The 18,478-nt window shown below is 37.6% G+C and overlaps 2 protein-coding genes across 7 annotated transcripts in view; one reads left to right on the forward strand and one right to left on the reverse strand.

Annotated features, from left to right (window-relative positions):
• The window catches only part of LOC134530810 (SWI/SNF-related matrix-associated actin-dependent regulator of chromatin subfamily A containing DEAD/H box 1 homolog), a 51,683-nt gene extending 46,301 nt beyond the window's left edge, over positions 1–5,382 (reverse strand). Inside the window, exons 1-2 of one of the 2 annotated variants that reach the window (XM_063366031.1) lie at positions 4,904–5,382; positions 4,118–4,317 (exon numbers count right to left, since the gene is read on the reverse strand). In XM_063366031.1, the coding sequence (XP_063222101.1) occupies positions 4,118–4,317; positions 4,904–5,141 (438 nt within the window). In that variant the 5' untranslated portion in view covers positions 5,142–5,382. The remainder of the gene's footprint in view (positions 1–4,117; positions 4,318–4,903) is intronic. The other variant, XM_063366030.1, reaches the window with a different exon arrangement.
• Positions 5,383–5,449: 67 nt separating this feature from the next.
• On the forward strand, positions 5,450–17,996 carry LOC134530811 (zinc finger protein OZF-like). Of its 5 annotated transcripts, none has more exons than XM_063366034.1 (6): positions 5,463–5,937; positions 7,553–7,699; positions 7,894–8,057; positions 8,635–8,965; positions 14,132–14,252; positions 17,246–17,996. In XM_063366034.1, the coding sequence occupies exons 1-6, from the start codon at positions 5,722–5,724 to the stop codon at positions 17,398–17,400; spliced, it is 1,134 nt and encodes a 377-aa protein (XP_063222104.1). In that variant the 5' UTR covers positions 5,463–5,721; the 3' UTR covers positions 17,401–17,996. The 5 variants fall into 5 exon arrangements, with proteins under 5 accessions (XP_063222105.1, XP_063222104.1, XP_063222106.1 ...); XM_063366036.1 differs by having other exon boundaries at positions 5,466–5,937; positions 7,918–8,057; XM_063366032.1 differs by having other exon boundaries at positions 5,467–5,937; positions 14,034–14,252.
• Positions 17,997–18,478: the final 482 nt, after the last annotated feature.

Below are 18,478 nucleotides of genomic sequence, written 5' to 3' on the forward strand. Positions count from 1 at the left end.
GATTCGGTTCTGATATTCTGGTTTCCTTGGCAACATGTTTGTTTCTTAACCAAAGTTACATAATTTTCAATTGAATAATGTACAACTTTCAATATTAAAATACTAATTTAAGCATAATCAGTTGCTAAAACAGCATGTAATCAGTCTCGTGAGTTTGCTATGCCAAGTTTAAATTACAATTTGAATCTAGTTTTACAAACTACGTACACTATATTTATCTTACCACAAATTACAATATCTGAAGGGAAAATAAAGCCTTGGCATGTCATTAGAAGACTCGAATTGGGTCTTTAAATTTATAAAAAATCCTACACCCTTTGTTAATAACAATAGGAGTTGTGACAGTGGCAACAATTTGTTTAACAGATACAAAACATACATCATTTTCATCTACATAAAATAATGTATTGTCCCCACAAGAATTTTTCAAAAACATGACTTCGATTTCATTGTTTTGTACACAACTTTGGATAATTCCCAGGAACTGGCAAATTTTTTGTTGTGTTCTTTTTCTTCTTGTCACTGCTAAAACGAACTAGGACAAAACTTCCGAGTGGAAGAGAGTTTTTGGTCCCTAGATTATCATCTTCATCCGATGATGAATAGACATCTTCATATCGGAGGTTTTTCTTTGAGCCTAACAAAACAGATTTGTCAGTCTCTGTAGGTAGAAAAAGTATAGTACCTTTATTGGGGTTTCTGGAAGAAGGACCAGATGTTTTGCTTTCTGGTTTGTTTTGCATTACATTACTGGTAGCTGCAGATGTTTCAAGTTAAAAACCTTTGCCCAAGTGGAAGTGAGAGCATTCACTTTTGCATTCAAAACAACTTAAACTTCTGAAATGTAGAACTGGAAAAGCCGAATTGAACATAACCTGATGCACTTTCAATGTGCCGGCGAAACACTTAACATTTCCTGCATGTTTGGCTAGATCTTCCATTGCACTAATGTCTTTGTGTTGAATTTCAAAAATCTTCACACCTGGATAATGCTGTTTCAGTACATTTGTAAGGCACTCAAAATTTTCAACATATTTGCCTTGCGCAACTATGCGGTCAGCAGTTCATTTCAACGTTCCCCCAATACCATCAGGAGCACCTTTACCGTGCCCTGACTCGGTGTAGTTCCAAGTAAAAATTGAAATGTTGGGAAATATATGACTTAGTTTTTTTTTATATGCAGAACATTGTTTTATTCCTATACTGTGTAACAACTCACATCACTCTGTATGTGTATGTTTGTCAAGTTGATATTTTGTTGGAATGCCCACTCGAAAACAGGCTTAAGATGAGCCCAAACCGAAAATGCATCATGTCTCAATGACTTGCTCAATGAATAAAATGGATGTGCCTTGACACAGGACGAAAGTTTGCCTTCAATTTTCTTGTTTAAGATAAAATACACCAGTGTGAAGGGTAATTTGTTCCCTTCTTCCACCAAAATGAACAGCCTGTATTTCTTCACTGAATTTGCAATTATAGTTCTCACTAAAGTCTATATGAATAAATGCAGAACTTTCATCCAACAGATTTTTTTGCTGCATTTAGAGTCTTGTACTGGTGTGCAATATTTCCTATATAGAGAAGGTATCTAGGAAAGATAGTTTCCAGCTCAGTTACCAATGATCTTACATCAATAATAAACTCTTCTTTTAATGGTTTACTTACCTTCTCTTTTTGGCCTTTAACCTCTATCCATTGCACTTTTACCATCTACTTTTTTACTTTGACTTCTTGCTCAGGATCTATGATTTCATAGTAAATAGTCTTGCTCTTGCAAGCATTGCATTTTCTCTGAAGACAAGCTAAATTGTCTTTGCAACAACAAAGCTCTCTTACCAAGTCCGATGGTTTCTTGTGTACATTGGACATCATTCCCTCACAACACTCATCATTCCCTCATAGTGAGGGAATGATGGTGAGGGAACGATGAAATTGTAGTTAACTGTTCCTCAAACACAGCAGGTTGAACTTGTTAAACTTTTCCTTACAGTTTGGGGAAATACCCATTTATTGTTACGTAAAACTATTAAAACTAATTTTTTTACTTTACTTACAGCTGATTAATGATTTGTGAGGGAATGATGTGTAGAAAAAATACTCATGAAATTTCAAAACTTATTGAATTTATAAAAAATTAATAATCACCATTGAGCCTGAAACTATCACAGCTTCACATCAACAACTAAGATAGCTATCTACTGACTCACTAGCAATGGCCTTCATAGGCATCTACTGACCAGAAAATTAGTTAACATCGAGATGTGAGGGAATGATACCCGAACATGGGGACATAATTTAACTTTTTTTATTTTTAAGACGATAGGTAGGAAAAATGAAATGTACACATTTCCTAAAACTTTTAATTGTTTGGATTAACCCTAATAATTATGAAATCTCATTGCTCATAACTTTCAAAAAGAAATTGTGTCACAACATGTTAACTGTGGTTGGGGAACAGTGAGGGAATGATATTTCCAGGCTTAACTATTTTTTTAAATACATTTTTTTAAAATTATCTGACATTTCAAGTTTACTGTCTTTTAAAACAATTTATAGTACATTATTAAAAAAAATTTCACGTTTATTGGACAATATTTTATTTAAGAAATGAGGCTGGGATATGAAATTTCCCCTTTTGCGTGGAATGACCCATAAGCTTCCATGGCAGTGTGTATGGATGGTTCTATGGAAGATTTAGCAGAGCTCTGGCCATTTTCATGGACATTTTGGTAATTGGTCTTGTTCAATTTTCTGTGGAAGGTTACTTACACAGTGTAAATTTGAGCCTATTAAATAGCTGCTGTTGTTTTGAGTTATAAAATGTGTTGAAACTTGTAAATTGTCACACATTTTCTATAGTTTTTGGATGTTAATAAAGATGTGTGTGTACTTGAAATAATCAACTATGTGGGCCATTTGCAGAACTACATGCACACAGTGTATATAATATTAAGTGATGTATCTATGTATGTATAGCTAAAAATTACATGATGCAGAAATGTAAGAAGGCCTGTCACCAAGTCATGTACATATTATATTTCTCTGAAAATTAACTATCAACCCCAAAGGTAAAAACCTAATTTGTATAAACTTATATGTGATATACATATATATACATATATGCACATATGTATAATTTATTTTGTGAAAAATTGTTTGTAAATGAACCGACACTTCCAAGATAAAGTTTAAGGATATTATATTTGTTCCTGTAACTGGAAAAGTCAAATCAGTTTCTTAAATATTAATAAAACTACTAGAAGTAAAAATTTTCCATTTTTAGTTGCTGTCTCGTTACTTAACATCTTATACGAAAAATACAGAAATTTTAGGCCAGTTGTATACAATTTTTACACCTATTAACTAAACCGTGTTTAGTTATGATTGTAACAACATTTATCTTCATCAAACCAATTCAAAGTTTTGATAGAAGTTTGAGCTAAATAAGCTGAAGACTAAAACTAGGTGTCTTTAAAGTAATCCCAAAATATGTGAATCTGTAAACATTTTTATAAATATTTAGGCATGTCTTTGGATGATTAAAAATACTTATTTCCACAATAAAAGAATACGAGACTCAAATTGAAGATGCTGTTGAGTGAAGTAACTAGGCAGAGGTTGTAACAGAAACATCCATGCCTGCTACCATGGACAGGGGTGTATGCAAAAAGGTGGAATTGGGGAGGGGGGGGGGGAAAGGAGGGATGAGGCCTTCCTGAAAACCCTTCAAACATCTAGGCCTATCATTTCCACCAACAAAAGGAAATAATTTGAAAGCAAACAGCAGGCAAAGAGGTTAAATTCTCCCTTTTCCCATAATGAAATTACTCATATACTCTTGAGCTTGGAAACTCAGGAAGCAGTTTTGTTGGAAGTTTTAAGCCAAGCCTGAGTGAAATGCTTAGCAGGGTTTAATTTTTTAGTTAATGTCTTTATACCTGCTCTCTGAATACACGTGACTTTCAATAATAAAATACAATTATAATAGGTACTATATGATTCAAGTATTAAAATATTCAGTATTAAAAATGTCTATATACTAAACATACTATTAAAATATAACAGTAAAAATGTAGAGTTTAATTTCTATTCTGATGTGCTATTGAATATTTACCATCTTGTCAATTGCAGGGAAGGCATCTTCAAGGAACTTAAGGCTGACCTCTTTTGCTGCTGCGCTGTCCTCACTTCCTCCCGCATCACTGACACATTCCCCATTCCTGTCTTCCATCTCAGCACTGTCTCGACTCACTTCGTCTGGTTTAAGTACATCAGTTCCATTCGCTTGCTCATGGTCAGGTGAGTGAGGTCTACCTAAAAATAAACAAATTTTATTTTAACTTGTGCTTGACATTTCGACAGGAAGATCATCTGATAACACACAACTACAGAGAATAAGGATATTAGAGAATAAACCGTCCATGGATACAGCCATGGGCGTAGATCCGGGGAGGGATGCGGGGGCCCGGGCCCCTGGAATGAAGAAGTCTCTCACTGACTACTTGCATTTGCAAAATCATGCCTGCAAACAGGGTTTATAATAATAAATGTTTAAACCATGTTTTATGGACAACTTTCTGTATATTTTAACCATATCTAGAGATGTAAAAACACGCGCAAAATTCTCGGGCATGGCGCCCCCTCCCCCCTCCCTTCCCGAATCCTACAGATTTGCGCCCTTGTATACAGCAAGAAACCACCCAAGCATTTGCCTCGTGATCTTTGAAAACAATGGAAAGTCAAATAGGCCGAACTGCGATTCGTGCCCAAATCCCCGGAAAGCGAGTCCGGTATCTTCCCACTGCATCACCTCGCTCCATGTTTTTAAAAAAACCTATAAACAAATTTATTGTTAAAGTAACGTAAACCGTCATTCGCATGATGGTTGTAAATAACTTACCAGCACTACTGCCCATTTGCAAACTGGTGCTGCTGGTCAAACATTCTTTCTTAGGAAATCTGAAATGACGGAGATTGTTCAACAAACTTGGACTTTGACTGCTAGAAATCAAAGTAACTTCATCAGTATCTTGCGAATTTGAATTGCTATTCACAAGTTCATCTTCTTGTGTAAATAAAACACTATCATTTACTTCCGACATTGAACCAGCATTCGTACTAGCGTGTTCTTGTGCCATTGTGCACAGGGGAAAACCAATTGACAGGTTTAATGTAGTAAAAAAAATTTACTCTCACTTGAAAATCGAATTTAATACATAATTACACGGTGTTTATTACAATGCGCACCGAAAACCAAAATTACTTTCGTTGTCATGCAATACTTAAGATATTACGCAGGTTATACAGACGCCATAACGGCAATCATAGAGTAAATAAAGTACGGCAATGTCACCATCTGGGAGCATGGTCACCATCATACAAACGTAAAATACTTATCTTTTATAAGCGTGTGTGCTTTTTTTAAAATAATATATGACCAAATAAATCAGTGTTTAAATAAATTGGCTATTAATGTAAAAAAGAACATGAAAAGTAGAAAAACAGCTCACGTAAGCCTACAGCTAGAATTCCATTAAGGGATATTACAAATGCTAAGACTGTCTGATTGTCTGATTATCAACCAAGTATAACGTCAAACAGCAAACGCTTAAAGCCAAACTATAAAGTAAATGTCATGTTTGTTATTGTTTATTATGTTGTTTGACGAAGAGTTTGTTTACAGTTGTGAGCACTATCGTTGCTGTATAACTAAACTCAATGATCATTGTGTTTTATCAATGCTTTACACTTAGAAACCCAATATTTCGTAAAACAAATTTCCGTAATTTAATAATGAGCAACAACGTTTTTGAGAAAATGTGTCGTTTGTGTATGTCCCAGAAAGACAAATTGTTTCCTATTTTTGGATGGGACAGTGACCATAAAAATCCCGTGCAGATTTCAGATAGAATCATGATGTGCGCTTCTGTAATGGTGCGTATAAACATTTTTTACTAACTTTCTGTACTTTAGCCTTTTTTTTTATCGATAGTTATCTAGGAAATAATCCGAGAAAAAAAAACATAAAAATCCAAACTTTTTTTTTACTTCCTGACACATTTTCTAATCATTCTATAAAGCTTTATTGCACTATTTCAAGTAGTTTATCAATAATTTACCATTTAAATAGTTGGCCTAACTACATTTAAAATACGGTCAATTCATTTCTACAATTAGTTTAGGTAAGCTACATTTAAAATACTGTAAAACCATGTGAACGGTTGCGTAGGTTAGATCAGCTACATTGATTATGTATTATGTATATTTAATACACTTTATTAATTTATCTGATAACCTAACAAAACTTTTTTTTCCCCAACAATCAGCAACAGGTGTGATAATTTTTCCTTTCAGATATATATTTATGAAATAAAACATTACCAATACTATAAAATATGAAGAAAACTTAAGTAACTCACCTTTGCATCGACATACAACCACATTCTTTGGCTCTTGAGATGAGGATGGAGTCAAGATGCAGTTTTGGACATACACCTTTGCTAATGATACTGCATGCCATTAGAAACCTCAATAACAGACACAAAAGATAAATATGCAAGCACACAGAAAACAAGACAAAACCAGGCATTGTTAAAAAATTAAAAACAAAAGACAGCACAGAGAATACAGTGGAAGGAATTATTAAAAATATTATTGCAGCACAGACAGACAGTGGGCTAACGACAAGACTGTGTGTAAATAAAGACAAAAAACAACCTTGTACAACACACTGACTAACAGAATAACCCAACGATAACTGAACTGATAAATGGACAACACAACAACAAAGTAGAGACACACAGGTAAACCCAGCGATGTGATCAAACACATTCTTGACACCACAATGAGTACAACACAGACAAAAAAAATTAGTCTTCCAAAGACAACAGTTGAAATGTTGTTGCAACTGTTTGTGCCTGAGGATGTGAACAGATCTCAGACCCCAGAAAAGGGTCAAACAATATGAAAATAAATAAATAAAAATAAATATTCTGTTTCACTTATCCAAGTTTATCCTGATGGCCTAATCCTATATGTATTGATCCTGTGGTAAGTACATGATGCTTGCTGTTTTAATTTATTACGTCAAATATCCTGTATATAATAAAAAACTTTTGATATAACAATGAATTATGATTGTAATATAATATACAAAAAAAAATTCTGCGAGACCTGACATAATTTGTTTGTATTGTGATATTTTAATTATGGTTACCTCCAGGATCTTTTGACGTATTAAATTAAAACAGCAAGCATCATGCACCACAGGATCAATATATACATAATCATGCCACCAAGATCAAGGGATAAACTTGGATGTGTGGTAACAAAATGATTACCAAATTCAGAACGCAATTTAATCTGCGCAGCATTATTATTTAAAACCTAAAAATGCCTCCTAAACTTATCAGTAGTCAGTATCAACTAGTAAGTATTACTAAATATTCTTGGTATTTAAGTTGATACACATTATTGTATCTTTGTTTATAGAATGATGGGGTGTACCCAGGTGCTTGCGTAGTGGTCTGCGGCAAGGTGTGTTCCCCAGGTAGCTGAAGGCGACGGCCTCCCGGCGCAGATCTGCGACGGCTGCTGCCTCCAGCTGGACAGCTCGTACGACTTCAGGAAGAGGTGCGAGCACTCTGACGTGACGCTTCGGGAACTCATCTCCAAGTGCAGTTCCTTCGACTTGGAGGTGAGTTGGTGTCCAAGTTAGTCGGAGCTCGTTATAATTTTGGAGGCCCCTTTGCTCTTAGGCCTCTGTGTGTGAATGTTAGATGTAAAAAAACTATAAACAAGGCTTTTTATATTTTGATGTTGCTTGCTCTGCAACTTATTGTTTTTATTTGTTTTTAGAAACAGGGACAGGCTATTAGTTTGTACTGAAAGTATGTGAGAGTGTTGGTGGTGCAGGCGGATGACGTGAAAGATCTGAAGGACATTCTTCACGTCAGCCTGGTGGAAGAGGTGAAGTTGGAGCCGTGCAGCTCCGACCCCCAGGAGCTGAGCGCAAGCGACCAGGCAAGCGATGCTGCAGACACTCCGGACGCCATGTAAGTTTGCTGTAGACTGTGTGTGTGTGCGAGTTTCAGTAAATAGTGTTGTTTAGGTACCAATGTACTTAACTGTAGGCATCTTATGTCGAAATGAATGCTTAACGTTTATTGTGCTGTACAGTATAATTTTTTAAATGCAATGTTTGTTATCTCCAATTGGCTTACCAGAAATCCTACCAAAGTATCGCACTTTACTCCATATACCCCACACATACACACACACACACACACACACACACACACTGTGTTTGTTTGTGTATGTATGAAATGAAATTTATATTTTAAGCAACTATTTTTTTTTTTTATAAAATTGAAAGTAATTAAATTATAAATGTTTTTGAGAAGTAAATGATTTGATTTACTATAGTGCATTCCAGCTAATTCAAACATTGTGTAACGACTTCTATAAGTTACTAAATGTCAATTATATCACAATATTTATCATATAAATAGTTTGTCGTACTTCCGTTGTAACCGGTAACACATCAGAACTAGAAGAAAACTGGTAGCATGAAGTTAAAAGTGTCCTTGTATCTGGGAGGCACTGTAACAGGGTGCGGTGTGGGTGTCGCAGAGCGCCGCAGGAGCCAGCCAGGCCGAGGACGAAGGGCGTGCGGCGAGGGCGTGCCGGCTCGCGCCCGCACCAGTGTGCCGAGTGCCAGAAAACATTCACTCAAGCCGGGGACCTGCAGATCCACCGCCGCATCCACTCGGGCGAGCGCCCCTACGTCTGCGACACCTGCGGCAAGCGCTTCCCCTCGTCGTCGAACCTGGCGCGCCACAAGCGCATCCACACGGGGGAGAAGCCCTTCGCCTGCTCGGTGTGTGACAAGAGCTTCACCGTGCGCAGTGCCCTCAAGGAACACCACAACGTGCACTCGGGCGACAAACGCTTTCTCTGCAAGGTCAGCTCTTGGGCCGGGCAACTGCCCTATCACATCACGTCCTCAGTAGGACACAGTGATGGTTGTAGCCCAGATTGTTGCATCACTTGAAGGGAAGTTTCAGTGGATCCAATCTTTCTCTCATCACTTAAACAAATTCGTAAACAAAATTACCAAATCAAAACACCACAAATAAAAATTATTACTAAGTCACTCCCCGCAGGGTAGAACAGGACCCGAAAGTTAAGTTGTTTTTATTTAGTTCACCAAAATTCACTACTCTTGATAGGAGCTTTTTTTGTCATGTCAAAATAACAAATGGTTTGAACATTGTGGTGGTGTTTTGATAATAGTGCAGTTTGCACTATGCTCTCCATGTTTAAACTTGCAAAATAAAAATAGTTTTTTATTTATAAAAAAATATATATAAAAATTTATTGACTGCAATTGTTCATTTGCATAAGTATACTTGTGATTACAAAAAGGAATGGGAATGTCAGTTTGTTTGATAGGGGGTGATGTAAATTATCTACAGAGATTCATGGTGATGGAACCTCCAAGATTATGTACTGGACTCTTAGATAATGACTCGATGCTCGTAAATTTTAGTCATGCCAGTAGTTGGGATCAAACCCAGGACCCTCATCATATAAGAGAAAACATGTAATCAAGTCTTTCACTACTTGCCAGAGATTTGTAACATCTAACCTCAGTAAAGAGCAAATTCATCCGTTCTCATGCATGAATACTCTTATAATCTGAAACTTGAACAATAAATTTAACGTAGAATTCTTAAAAATAATGCCAAGCATATTAAATAAATCCAAATTGTATTTTGAACTACATTTCTTGACGCGAATAATGCATAGTTTCCGCCCCAGCTGCTATAACTCTTTACCGGAGCAGCTACGTCGACTGTTGAATCATTTGATTAGCAGAACAAAATTTTAAAATATGTAATGAAACAGCTCCGAAAAAAACAAAAAGAATAAAAAAAATACTAAACTATGCTTTGGACCTAATTTTTGACAAAGAAGTTTATTAAAATACTACCCAACTTAATAAAATTCACTAAACATTTAATACTATTATGTTTTTCTCTTTGTCTTTGTCAACTTTGGTGTGTGGACACGAATCACACATTTTCTGCACCCGCTGCTATAATTTGCTGCTGGAGCAGCTAAGTTGACTATTGACTCATTCAATTTGCAGAGCAAAAGGTTAAACTATATATTGAAACGGCTCTGATAAAAGCGAAAACGACTTGAAAAAATATTAAACCCTGACTTTAGAGCTGATTTTTGTCAAGGAATTTTACTAAACTACTGTCTATCTTGTTAAAATTCACTAAACAGTTAATGTTATAAAGTTTCCGTTTGTCTTTGTGAACTTTGGTTTGTGACATCCGCCACATATGGCAACTCCGTGGTTACATATTTCCGTTCCATTCAACTTCCACTCCATTCACCAAATTACTCCTACCAAATGCTGTATTCTAAGAGCTAAGATGTTACACATAAAAAAAACTACAGTGAAAGGTTTTAAATTCCATACATTTTGGACCATGACCATACAGGATTAGTGAATTTATAGCAATAATTTGTCATTGCTAAAAGAATAACATAAATGTGGGTTACATCACCTAACATAATAATACCCGTAAACCAATAATAGATAAAAACTACGTAATCAAAGATAGGTAAATACATACTAGAACCAGACACTCTTCTGGAAAAAATCATACACATCACTGTCATCAACACTGTCTGCGCAACATTCCCTTCAATACCAATAGTACCATCGTCCGCACTTCTCACTAGTTCGTTTGGGACTGTGTTGATCTTCTGTTTGCCAAGTTTCATCTAAACAGAAGCCTTTTTAGCAAAACCAGAACAATCACTACATAGACCTAGGGGAAATAAAACCAGAAATATGCCTGTGACAGATGCAATATAAGAATAGGTAGAGGAGGCCATGAGGACACAACATACCAAAAATTCCTTGACACCCATGAATTTTGCAATAGCACAGATGATACTGGGACAGCGATTTTGCCAAGTGTAAAACTGTGAAATGTGACCCTCTAGGAAACAGGAAGCACTCTAATGAAATCAAAACCGACATTAAAAATAAACTTTGAGTGAACTAAAAACTCTGGCAATGAGACCTGAAAGCCCCAGGCCAAAAGTGGACTTCACCTGAAAATACCGTAATACGAGTGGCTTCATTGGCGTCTGATTACAGAATCTGTTGAACCATAAAAAAGTTGGATTAAAGATGTTTCATTCACTGTACTTTGTGTTTTAGCAACCCTTATTAAATTTTGAGAGCTGGAGGAGAATGCTAGCAGCCAGGGTCATCGAGAGGGCGGGCATGGGGAGGGGTGAAATCCCTGGGGTCCGAGCACCAGGAGAGCCCTGGTGGAGTTCAAGTTTTTTTAATGCCTTAATTTACCCTGATAGGATGAAAATTACAAGCATATTGTTAATGGAATTCATAGAAAACTTTAAGTAATATGATACGCATAGAGAACTTTTACAGTTATTGCCACCATCATGTATGCAGTCTTTGGATTTTTGAAGTGAAACTTCTCTACTGAGGGGGCAACAATTTTCGAATATTACGAAAATTCTTATCGCATGAGGGGAATAGTTAGGTACGTGGTGGGGTACCGGTAGAGCAGGAGATTGCATCAGCAGTGATGCCACTCGAACGCATGTGCTAGCAGTTGAATGGGATGGGAAGACGTTGTGCCGGAAATTAGGTATTTCGACACTTTTTTTATTGTTATTATAATTTTAAATTATTTTTGGAAATTTTATTTTTCTTTATAATTTAGTTACAATTGGGTGATTTACACTTTGTTAGGCTGGTGTACTCTACGTAGTTAAACTTTGTGCCAGTAGACTGAGGCATCTTTTCTCAGGGACCTATTTGATCTTTTGCAAATCTAAGACATCGTTGGTAGCCCGTTTGACATTTCTCCCGCTTGCAGTCACGTCCCTGGTTTGTAATACCTATTAATTCACTACATAACTAAAACTGCATACAACAGCTCTGGACGAGTTGTTACCATTTCTCAGAGACGAGCTTACCATAGCTTTTACCATCACGCATACGTCTTAGGTTCTCTCCTCGAAAGTCACGGCTAGGACGCTCGTTCCCAGCGTCGTTGCACCCCCCACCCCTCCCAGCTCCCTCCGGTTCTAATAATTTAGGCCAGGATCATTGTCCTCTAGTGAAACCCGCCAAGCGTTGGCCGTTTTCAAGGCTGACTTACCATAGAAAAAATATGTGCAAGTATGGACCACACACGACATCTAGCGGCAGAAACAGTAACTTCTTTTGTCGCTAGCTTGTGTAGCTGACCCCCGCGACATCTGGTGGCAACTTTGCTAACCTCACAGCTACCTTCCCCTGTAGGCCGCCAGAGTGCAGCACCCGACTGCGGCTTTAGCCCCAGGCTATAGCAAATGTCTCGGGCGAGTCGATTCTTTTTTATTTCAGACACCCCTCAATAGGTAGCGCTAAAATCGGCCATTGCTACCAACTTCGAGATTTCAAAGTCAGAGTTTTTTTTGTGATTCCCACTCGGGGAACTTTGAAACCATTCGGTCCGGACCCCCCAGTCTCCCCCTCCACTTTGGATTGAACATTTACTTTTAATTACGAGACGCGGCTCTTCGGCAGACACTTTGCGTTGCGATTCCAGACGGACTGTTTGTGATTATCGGCGGATCAACGCACTACAAGACTTCCATCCGGCCGCAACCGACGATGTAGTCGATTAGACAAGGGATGCGATCCCTGGAAATTTATTTATATAGTTTAGTCCATCTGTACAGTACACAGCATAATAGTTATTTTATTTTAAATAATTTCTTTTTGAAATGGTGGAAACGTCCGCACCAGCCGCGTATTCGTGAGCTCCAGATCCAGATTGGCGACGCCTCAGAATCTAGAAGCCAACTTCCCTGTCTGGTGAGTTACAATCCGCGACATTCCCCCCCCCCCCCCCCCCTCCCTTTCCTTTTGCGGGCTTTTTATGCCCAGTTTGTTAACTGTCTGAGTACTAGTTCTGAACAGTTTTGATTCGGACTGTTTGCAGACAGGGTCCAAGAGCCGGATGCCGAATTGGCATTTTCACCACCCTTCCTCAACAACACACAGGCGCCCTGGCATCATATTCACGATTGATCTCCGGGAAGCGAAGCACCAACCTCCGGTGCTACTGTATCTATTAACCTTTTTTGAACTTTCTTAAATTACACCGTCCGACGAAGTTCCTCAGATAAACATCATTTCTGGACTTTAAGAATATATACTGGGATGGTTTAAACATATTTGTATTTTTTTTATTGGTTTATGTATTTTTTTAAATGAAACCTTTTTATAATCTAATTTAGGGCCGGCCCATATTTATTTAATATATCTGAGAGCTATTTAATTAAGTAATTGATATTGTATGTTAATATTCTTTTAATATCTATTATAAGTTTCCCAAGTATGGAGTAATTATATTCAGACGGAATCACACCTTGTTTCTGTTCATTTCTCATATCCTTGTGAAACCTTAAAGATCCCCAACACAACGTCAAGGAGGGGGATAGTACGTAGTGTAGCATGCTATATTCTAGTTGTAACGGCCGGAAGGGAAGGCGGCAGGGAAAAGGTAGAAATGACGAAGTAGTGATGCTACGGAATTCTCATAACACTGCTTGTGTTAGACTACTCAGTTTTCGTAACGGCTGACAATTGATGCTGCCTTATTTTTTTAAATTTTATTTAAAGAATCTACACTTCATTTATTCGTTTGGAAAAGAGTTATTGATTTGTGCAAATTAATTTATAATTATTATTCATTTTCATGTGGATAGTTTGATCGAAAATGAAAATAATTTATCTCTATCTTTACCTAAAAAGCAAGAAGTTTCACTTATGTACTCCACGCGCACAAGTTTTTTTTATTTGTTGGTTTTTAAAGTTGTACATTAAATACCTAATAGGGAAGGGCCCAACAAAATCATTTTCCACGGGGACCTCGGTTTCTCTGGACGGCCATGCTCACGGCTGTGCGCCCTGCCTGCAGGTGTGTGGGAAGAGCTTCGCGCAGCAGGGGAACCTCAAGATCCACGAAATGCTGCACACGGGCGCGAAGCCTCACGTGTGCTGTGTGTGCGGCCGCAGGTTCGCGCTGCGCGGCAACCTCAAGGACCACCTCAACATCCACTCGTGCGAGAAGCCGTTCAGCTGCTCGACGTGCGGGAAGGCCTTCACCCAGCGCTCCACGCTCAAGGAGCACCTCAAGGCACGTACTCCCTACCCCGCTGCGCTTGCACCAGGCCTAGTGCTTCTGTCGAGTACCAGGCCAGAGAGCGGTCAGTTTGCTTGTCTCCCACCAACACCATCCAGGTTTTGTTTTCCCGGTGAGATTGAAACAGTTTTTTTTCGCCAGAGGGTAACACGGCAGACGTTGCTGTGAATCAGTTTTTCTTAGTACATATACACTTGTTTCTGGAATCCATTAATTCTCTCAATGCTTCATTCTCATCTTATTCCCTCTCATCATGCTCAAGTCAAGTCTATAATCACTAGAAATAAATTACGATTATTTCACGAGGGCTTCTACATCTGTCATAATAAGTAATTACAACTTTCCATGAACTTCGACTCCAGCAAGTGCCTAAAGCTATGTCCTATGCCCTGTCGAGCGCCATAAAGAGTAATATGAATTTTCACGGCATTCTGTGGCTTATAAGTGGAAAAACAAGATGGTTGGATTTTATTTCCCATAAGCCAATTTTATCACCAATCTATTAAGTTTCAATAGAAACAAAAAAAAATATCTGAGGGCAGACAGGGCAATGTAAAAGAAAAACTTGTAAGCCTGTCTTTTTTTGTTTGGAAGAGTTACAGGGGGAAGGAAATGAATGAATGAAAGAATGAATGAGTGAATGAATGAATGAATGAATGAATGGGCTTAAGGTATCATGGACATTGAGGTCATCAGAGATGATGAGGGGTGATAAGATGAGAAAAGATCATCGATAGAATCAATGGTTGACGGAAAAGGGGAATACCCTGAGGGTAAACTCAACGACTCGCTTCAACGTCTGCCAAGTTTATCTCTTCCCCAAAACCTGAGTTTGATACCCGTCTGCAATTGAATCCGGATCGTCTTGGTATGAAGCAAGTGACCTCTCTCAACCACCATGGCACCACAGGAGAGGAAAGAAATATTACTGTCACCATTTACTAGAATTTGTGAGACTAAATTATTTTTTGCTTCTTTTCTGAAAGTGGGTAACTAATGTACTAGTGTTGTATTAGAATTTATTGGATTGGGAAATATGTATTTTACTACTTTAGATTGCATTTGTTATTTGATGCATCATTGTTGCCATTCTAGAAAAAGATAAAAAAAACATAACAATTTGTAGTAATGTTTCCTATCTATATACAGTAAGCCTCCTAAATCAAGTAAAAACTGTGAGCTGTTTATTTCTGTGCTCAAAAGATCATGGTAGGTTGATGTGCTTTTGAAACTTTAAGTGTCATTTAATCTTATGATATTCATCATACGCTGATAAAACATTATTTGCAAGATGCTAATCAAGTATTATAACGTATAACTGTATGCACAAGGCTTTCTGCAATTGTGAGATCCAGATATCTTATTCCTGTGGGTAAGTATCAGTGATATGTAGGTAGGTGGTTCAGTGGCGGGTCAGCCTCCGTAGCGTAGTCGGCAACTCATCGGGTTTCGGTGCGGGGGCTCTGGGTTGGAATAAGAGGTAAGACATGGATGTAGTTTGTGTTGTCCTAATCATCTCTTTGGCACTTACCCATACACCAACAACTACAACTACAACTACGACAACTACTATTACACAATGACTCTGGGTTACATAAAAAAATGCAACATTAAGAGGGTAGATGGTTTTTTATCTCCCAGTATGTAGTTTCAAGGCCTTGAAAAGTTCTAACTTTGCTTTTTGGCCTTGAAAAGTCTTTGAATTTTTAATGTTCACAAAAATAGAATAGTTTAAATGATATTGAATTCTAGCAGTGGCCAGTAGTAATTGTTAAGTATTTGGGTCTTGGAATCAAGGTCAGGGTTCTTATTAAATAATTATGTTTAAAAAAATAAGCACCCATATACAGAGGAAGGTCTTACGGGCCCCGCATAGCTTCAGAAAATAAACCACGTGATTTGAAAACTGCTCTAGATATCCGAGTGAAATATGTTTACGGAAAGCATCTAGAAAAACCTTGAGGGAGGATGAGTAGTTCTGTTTCCGTATTTTATTTTTAAACTATTTTTAGAAGAGTGACAATGGTAAAATCTTTTTTTCGTAATTTTATTTAGCCATTAAACACCCAGTACAGATTTTTGAAAGCACTCAAGGGACTTGCATTACACCTTTATCTTTATTTATCCACTATAACGTGTTATGGTTACTGCTCGAATCTCATATTTACTTCTGCATGACGTAAAGTCTGCGCACCAGTTCAGAGCCTTGCACTTAGAGGCAATACCATGCTAGGAACATCAGCGAGCGTTGCACTTATCATTCTGCCTCACGAACACAATTACACTATTGACCAGAAGGGCTTCTTAATCCTGCATGTCCAGGACCATGCCTTATTATATTAGTGATATTTCCAGATTATCAAATGTCCATATAGTTTTGACTGGAATACCAAAGTGAAAATATGCTAGAAAACAGGAACCACTGCCTCAAAATTGAAACTGACAAGTAAGGTTAAACTCTGAGCAAACTAAAAACGGCGGTAGCACAGTAACACAGCCAATATCAACTGCCTGAATCCACCCGAAAAAATTCTGAACGTCAACAGCTAAAATATGCTGCGACCTATAGAATTCCAGATTAAAGACTTTTTACTGTGTAGTATCTGCTGAAGAGCTGGCTAGCATTTATGTACTTACCCATGATTGACTATCAGCTATCATGCATGTGCTCTGTGTTTTGTAAATATATTTATGAACATTATATTGACTCATGTATCGAATGCCTTATGAAACCGAGTTAAACTGAAAATGAGACACACAATCTTAACTCATAATAATATTATGGCTTTGGTTGTTGAATTTTTGCTTTCAAACTCTTTGAAAAGTCTTTAAAAATACAACCAAAACTTATAAAGAAACCTTTCTCTGATGACCTTGCTGTTGATGCCCCAAGTTAAATAAATTAATTAAAAACTGAACCATGTTGTGTATTTTTGCTTAGGAATGATTAGTTAAATAAACAGATTTTAAAATTTCCCTCATTGCAGGTCCACAGCGGAGAGAAACCATTCCTGTGCCCGCTGTGCTCCAAGGCCTTCGCGTACCGCAAGACGCTCAAGATCCACATGAACATCCACACAGGGGCGAAGCCCCACGCGTGCCAGACCTGCTCCAAGTGCTTCTCCGAGCGCAGCCACCTTAAACGGCACATGAAGCTGCACAACGGCCTCTGAGCGCTCCTTGGCCCTGGGTTCCCGTCTCCTCGGGAGGCGTGGTTGCATCTGTCAGCGGGATCTGACTCTCCCGGATCCCCACCGGATGTGGAACAATTAGTGCCCGATTATTTAAACAAGTCAGACTCCCAACACCTGCACCGTTGCTGGACTTCTGTGCGATTGGATTGTAGTTCTTGACATACTGAGGTTTTTTTCAGCCTGTGACAAGTGGGTATAAAAAATGTTTGAATCACATTCATCCAGTCAAGACTGAATTTGGTTTTTCACGAGGACAGATGTCAATGAACAATGACTAAGATTCATGTGAACACAGAAATCCTTAGATATTACCGGTTTTGTAACAATGCGAAACCTGTAACGTGGGAAATTTTTCAGATAATTCGTGGAGTGCCTGGGACTGTGAGTGTTTGACTTTTTTCATCCGTGTCCCTTTGGCAGCAGATAACTAGATCTCAACTTCAAAATACATTTTAAGCCAGTCGTGTGCTTGCAAATTACTGTACAGTATTTAAGTATTAATGAAATGTACAAAATTAAAAAAAAAAAAAACTTTGATTGAAAACAGTTGCCTTTATTAAAGAGTTTTTATTGCTTGGTCGTTTTTACCAACCATGGCACCTTTTGATTTTGACAATTAATTATGCATTAATTTTGACAATTAATTGATGAGAAATATGTACTACTGCTTTTGCAGATATTGACTTGCTCTAAAGGAATGGTTAAGTTGTGATCTCACGTGAAATGTTAACTATTTGATTTTGTTGTCACTACTATTATTTAAGTGCTATTCCCGTAAATTTGTCACAAAAGCTGTCTTGCATTTTTATATTTTACTGAAATTTTCTCAAAGATGTTTTCTTGATAATATCTAACATTGGTAAAAAATCATGCAAGGATTCAAAATTCTCACTTGTATGACCTTTAACATATTGAAAAATAATCTTTAGTAAATATCTGGTTCCACAATTTGCACTCTTACAAAAAATGAAAGAGAGGGTTTTTGGAATAGATTTACACAGAAATCTCTTAACACAGAAAAAGTAA

This window comes from Bacillus rossius, chromosome 3 (assembly GCF_032445375.1).
Source record: "Bacillus rossius redtenbacheri isolate Brsri chromosome 3, Brsri_v3, whole genome shotgun sequence".
NCBI classification, from domain to species: domain Eukaryota; kingdom Metazoa; phylum Arthropoda; class Insecta; order Phasmatodea; family Bacillidae; genus Bacillus; species Bacillus rossius.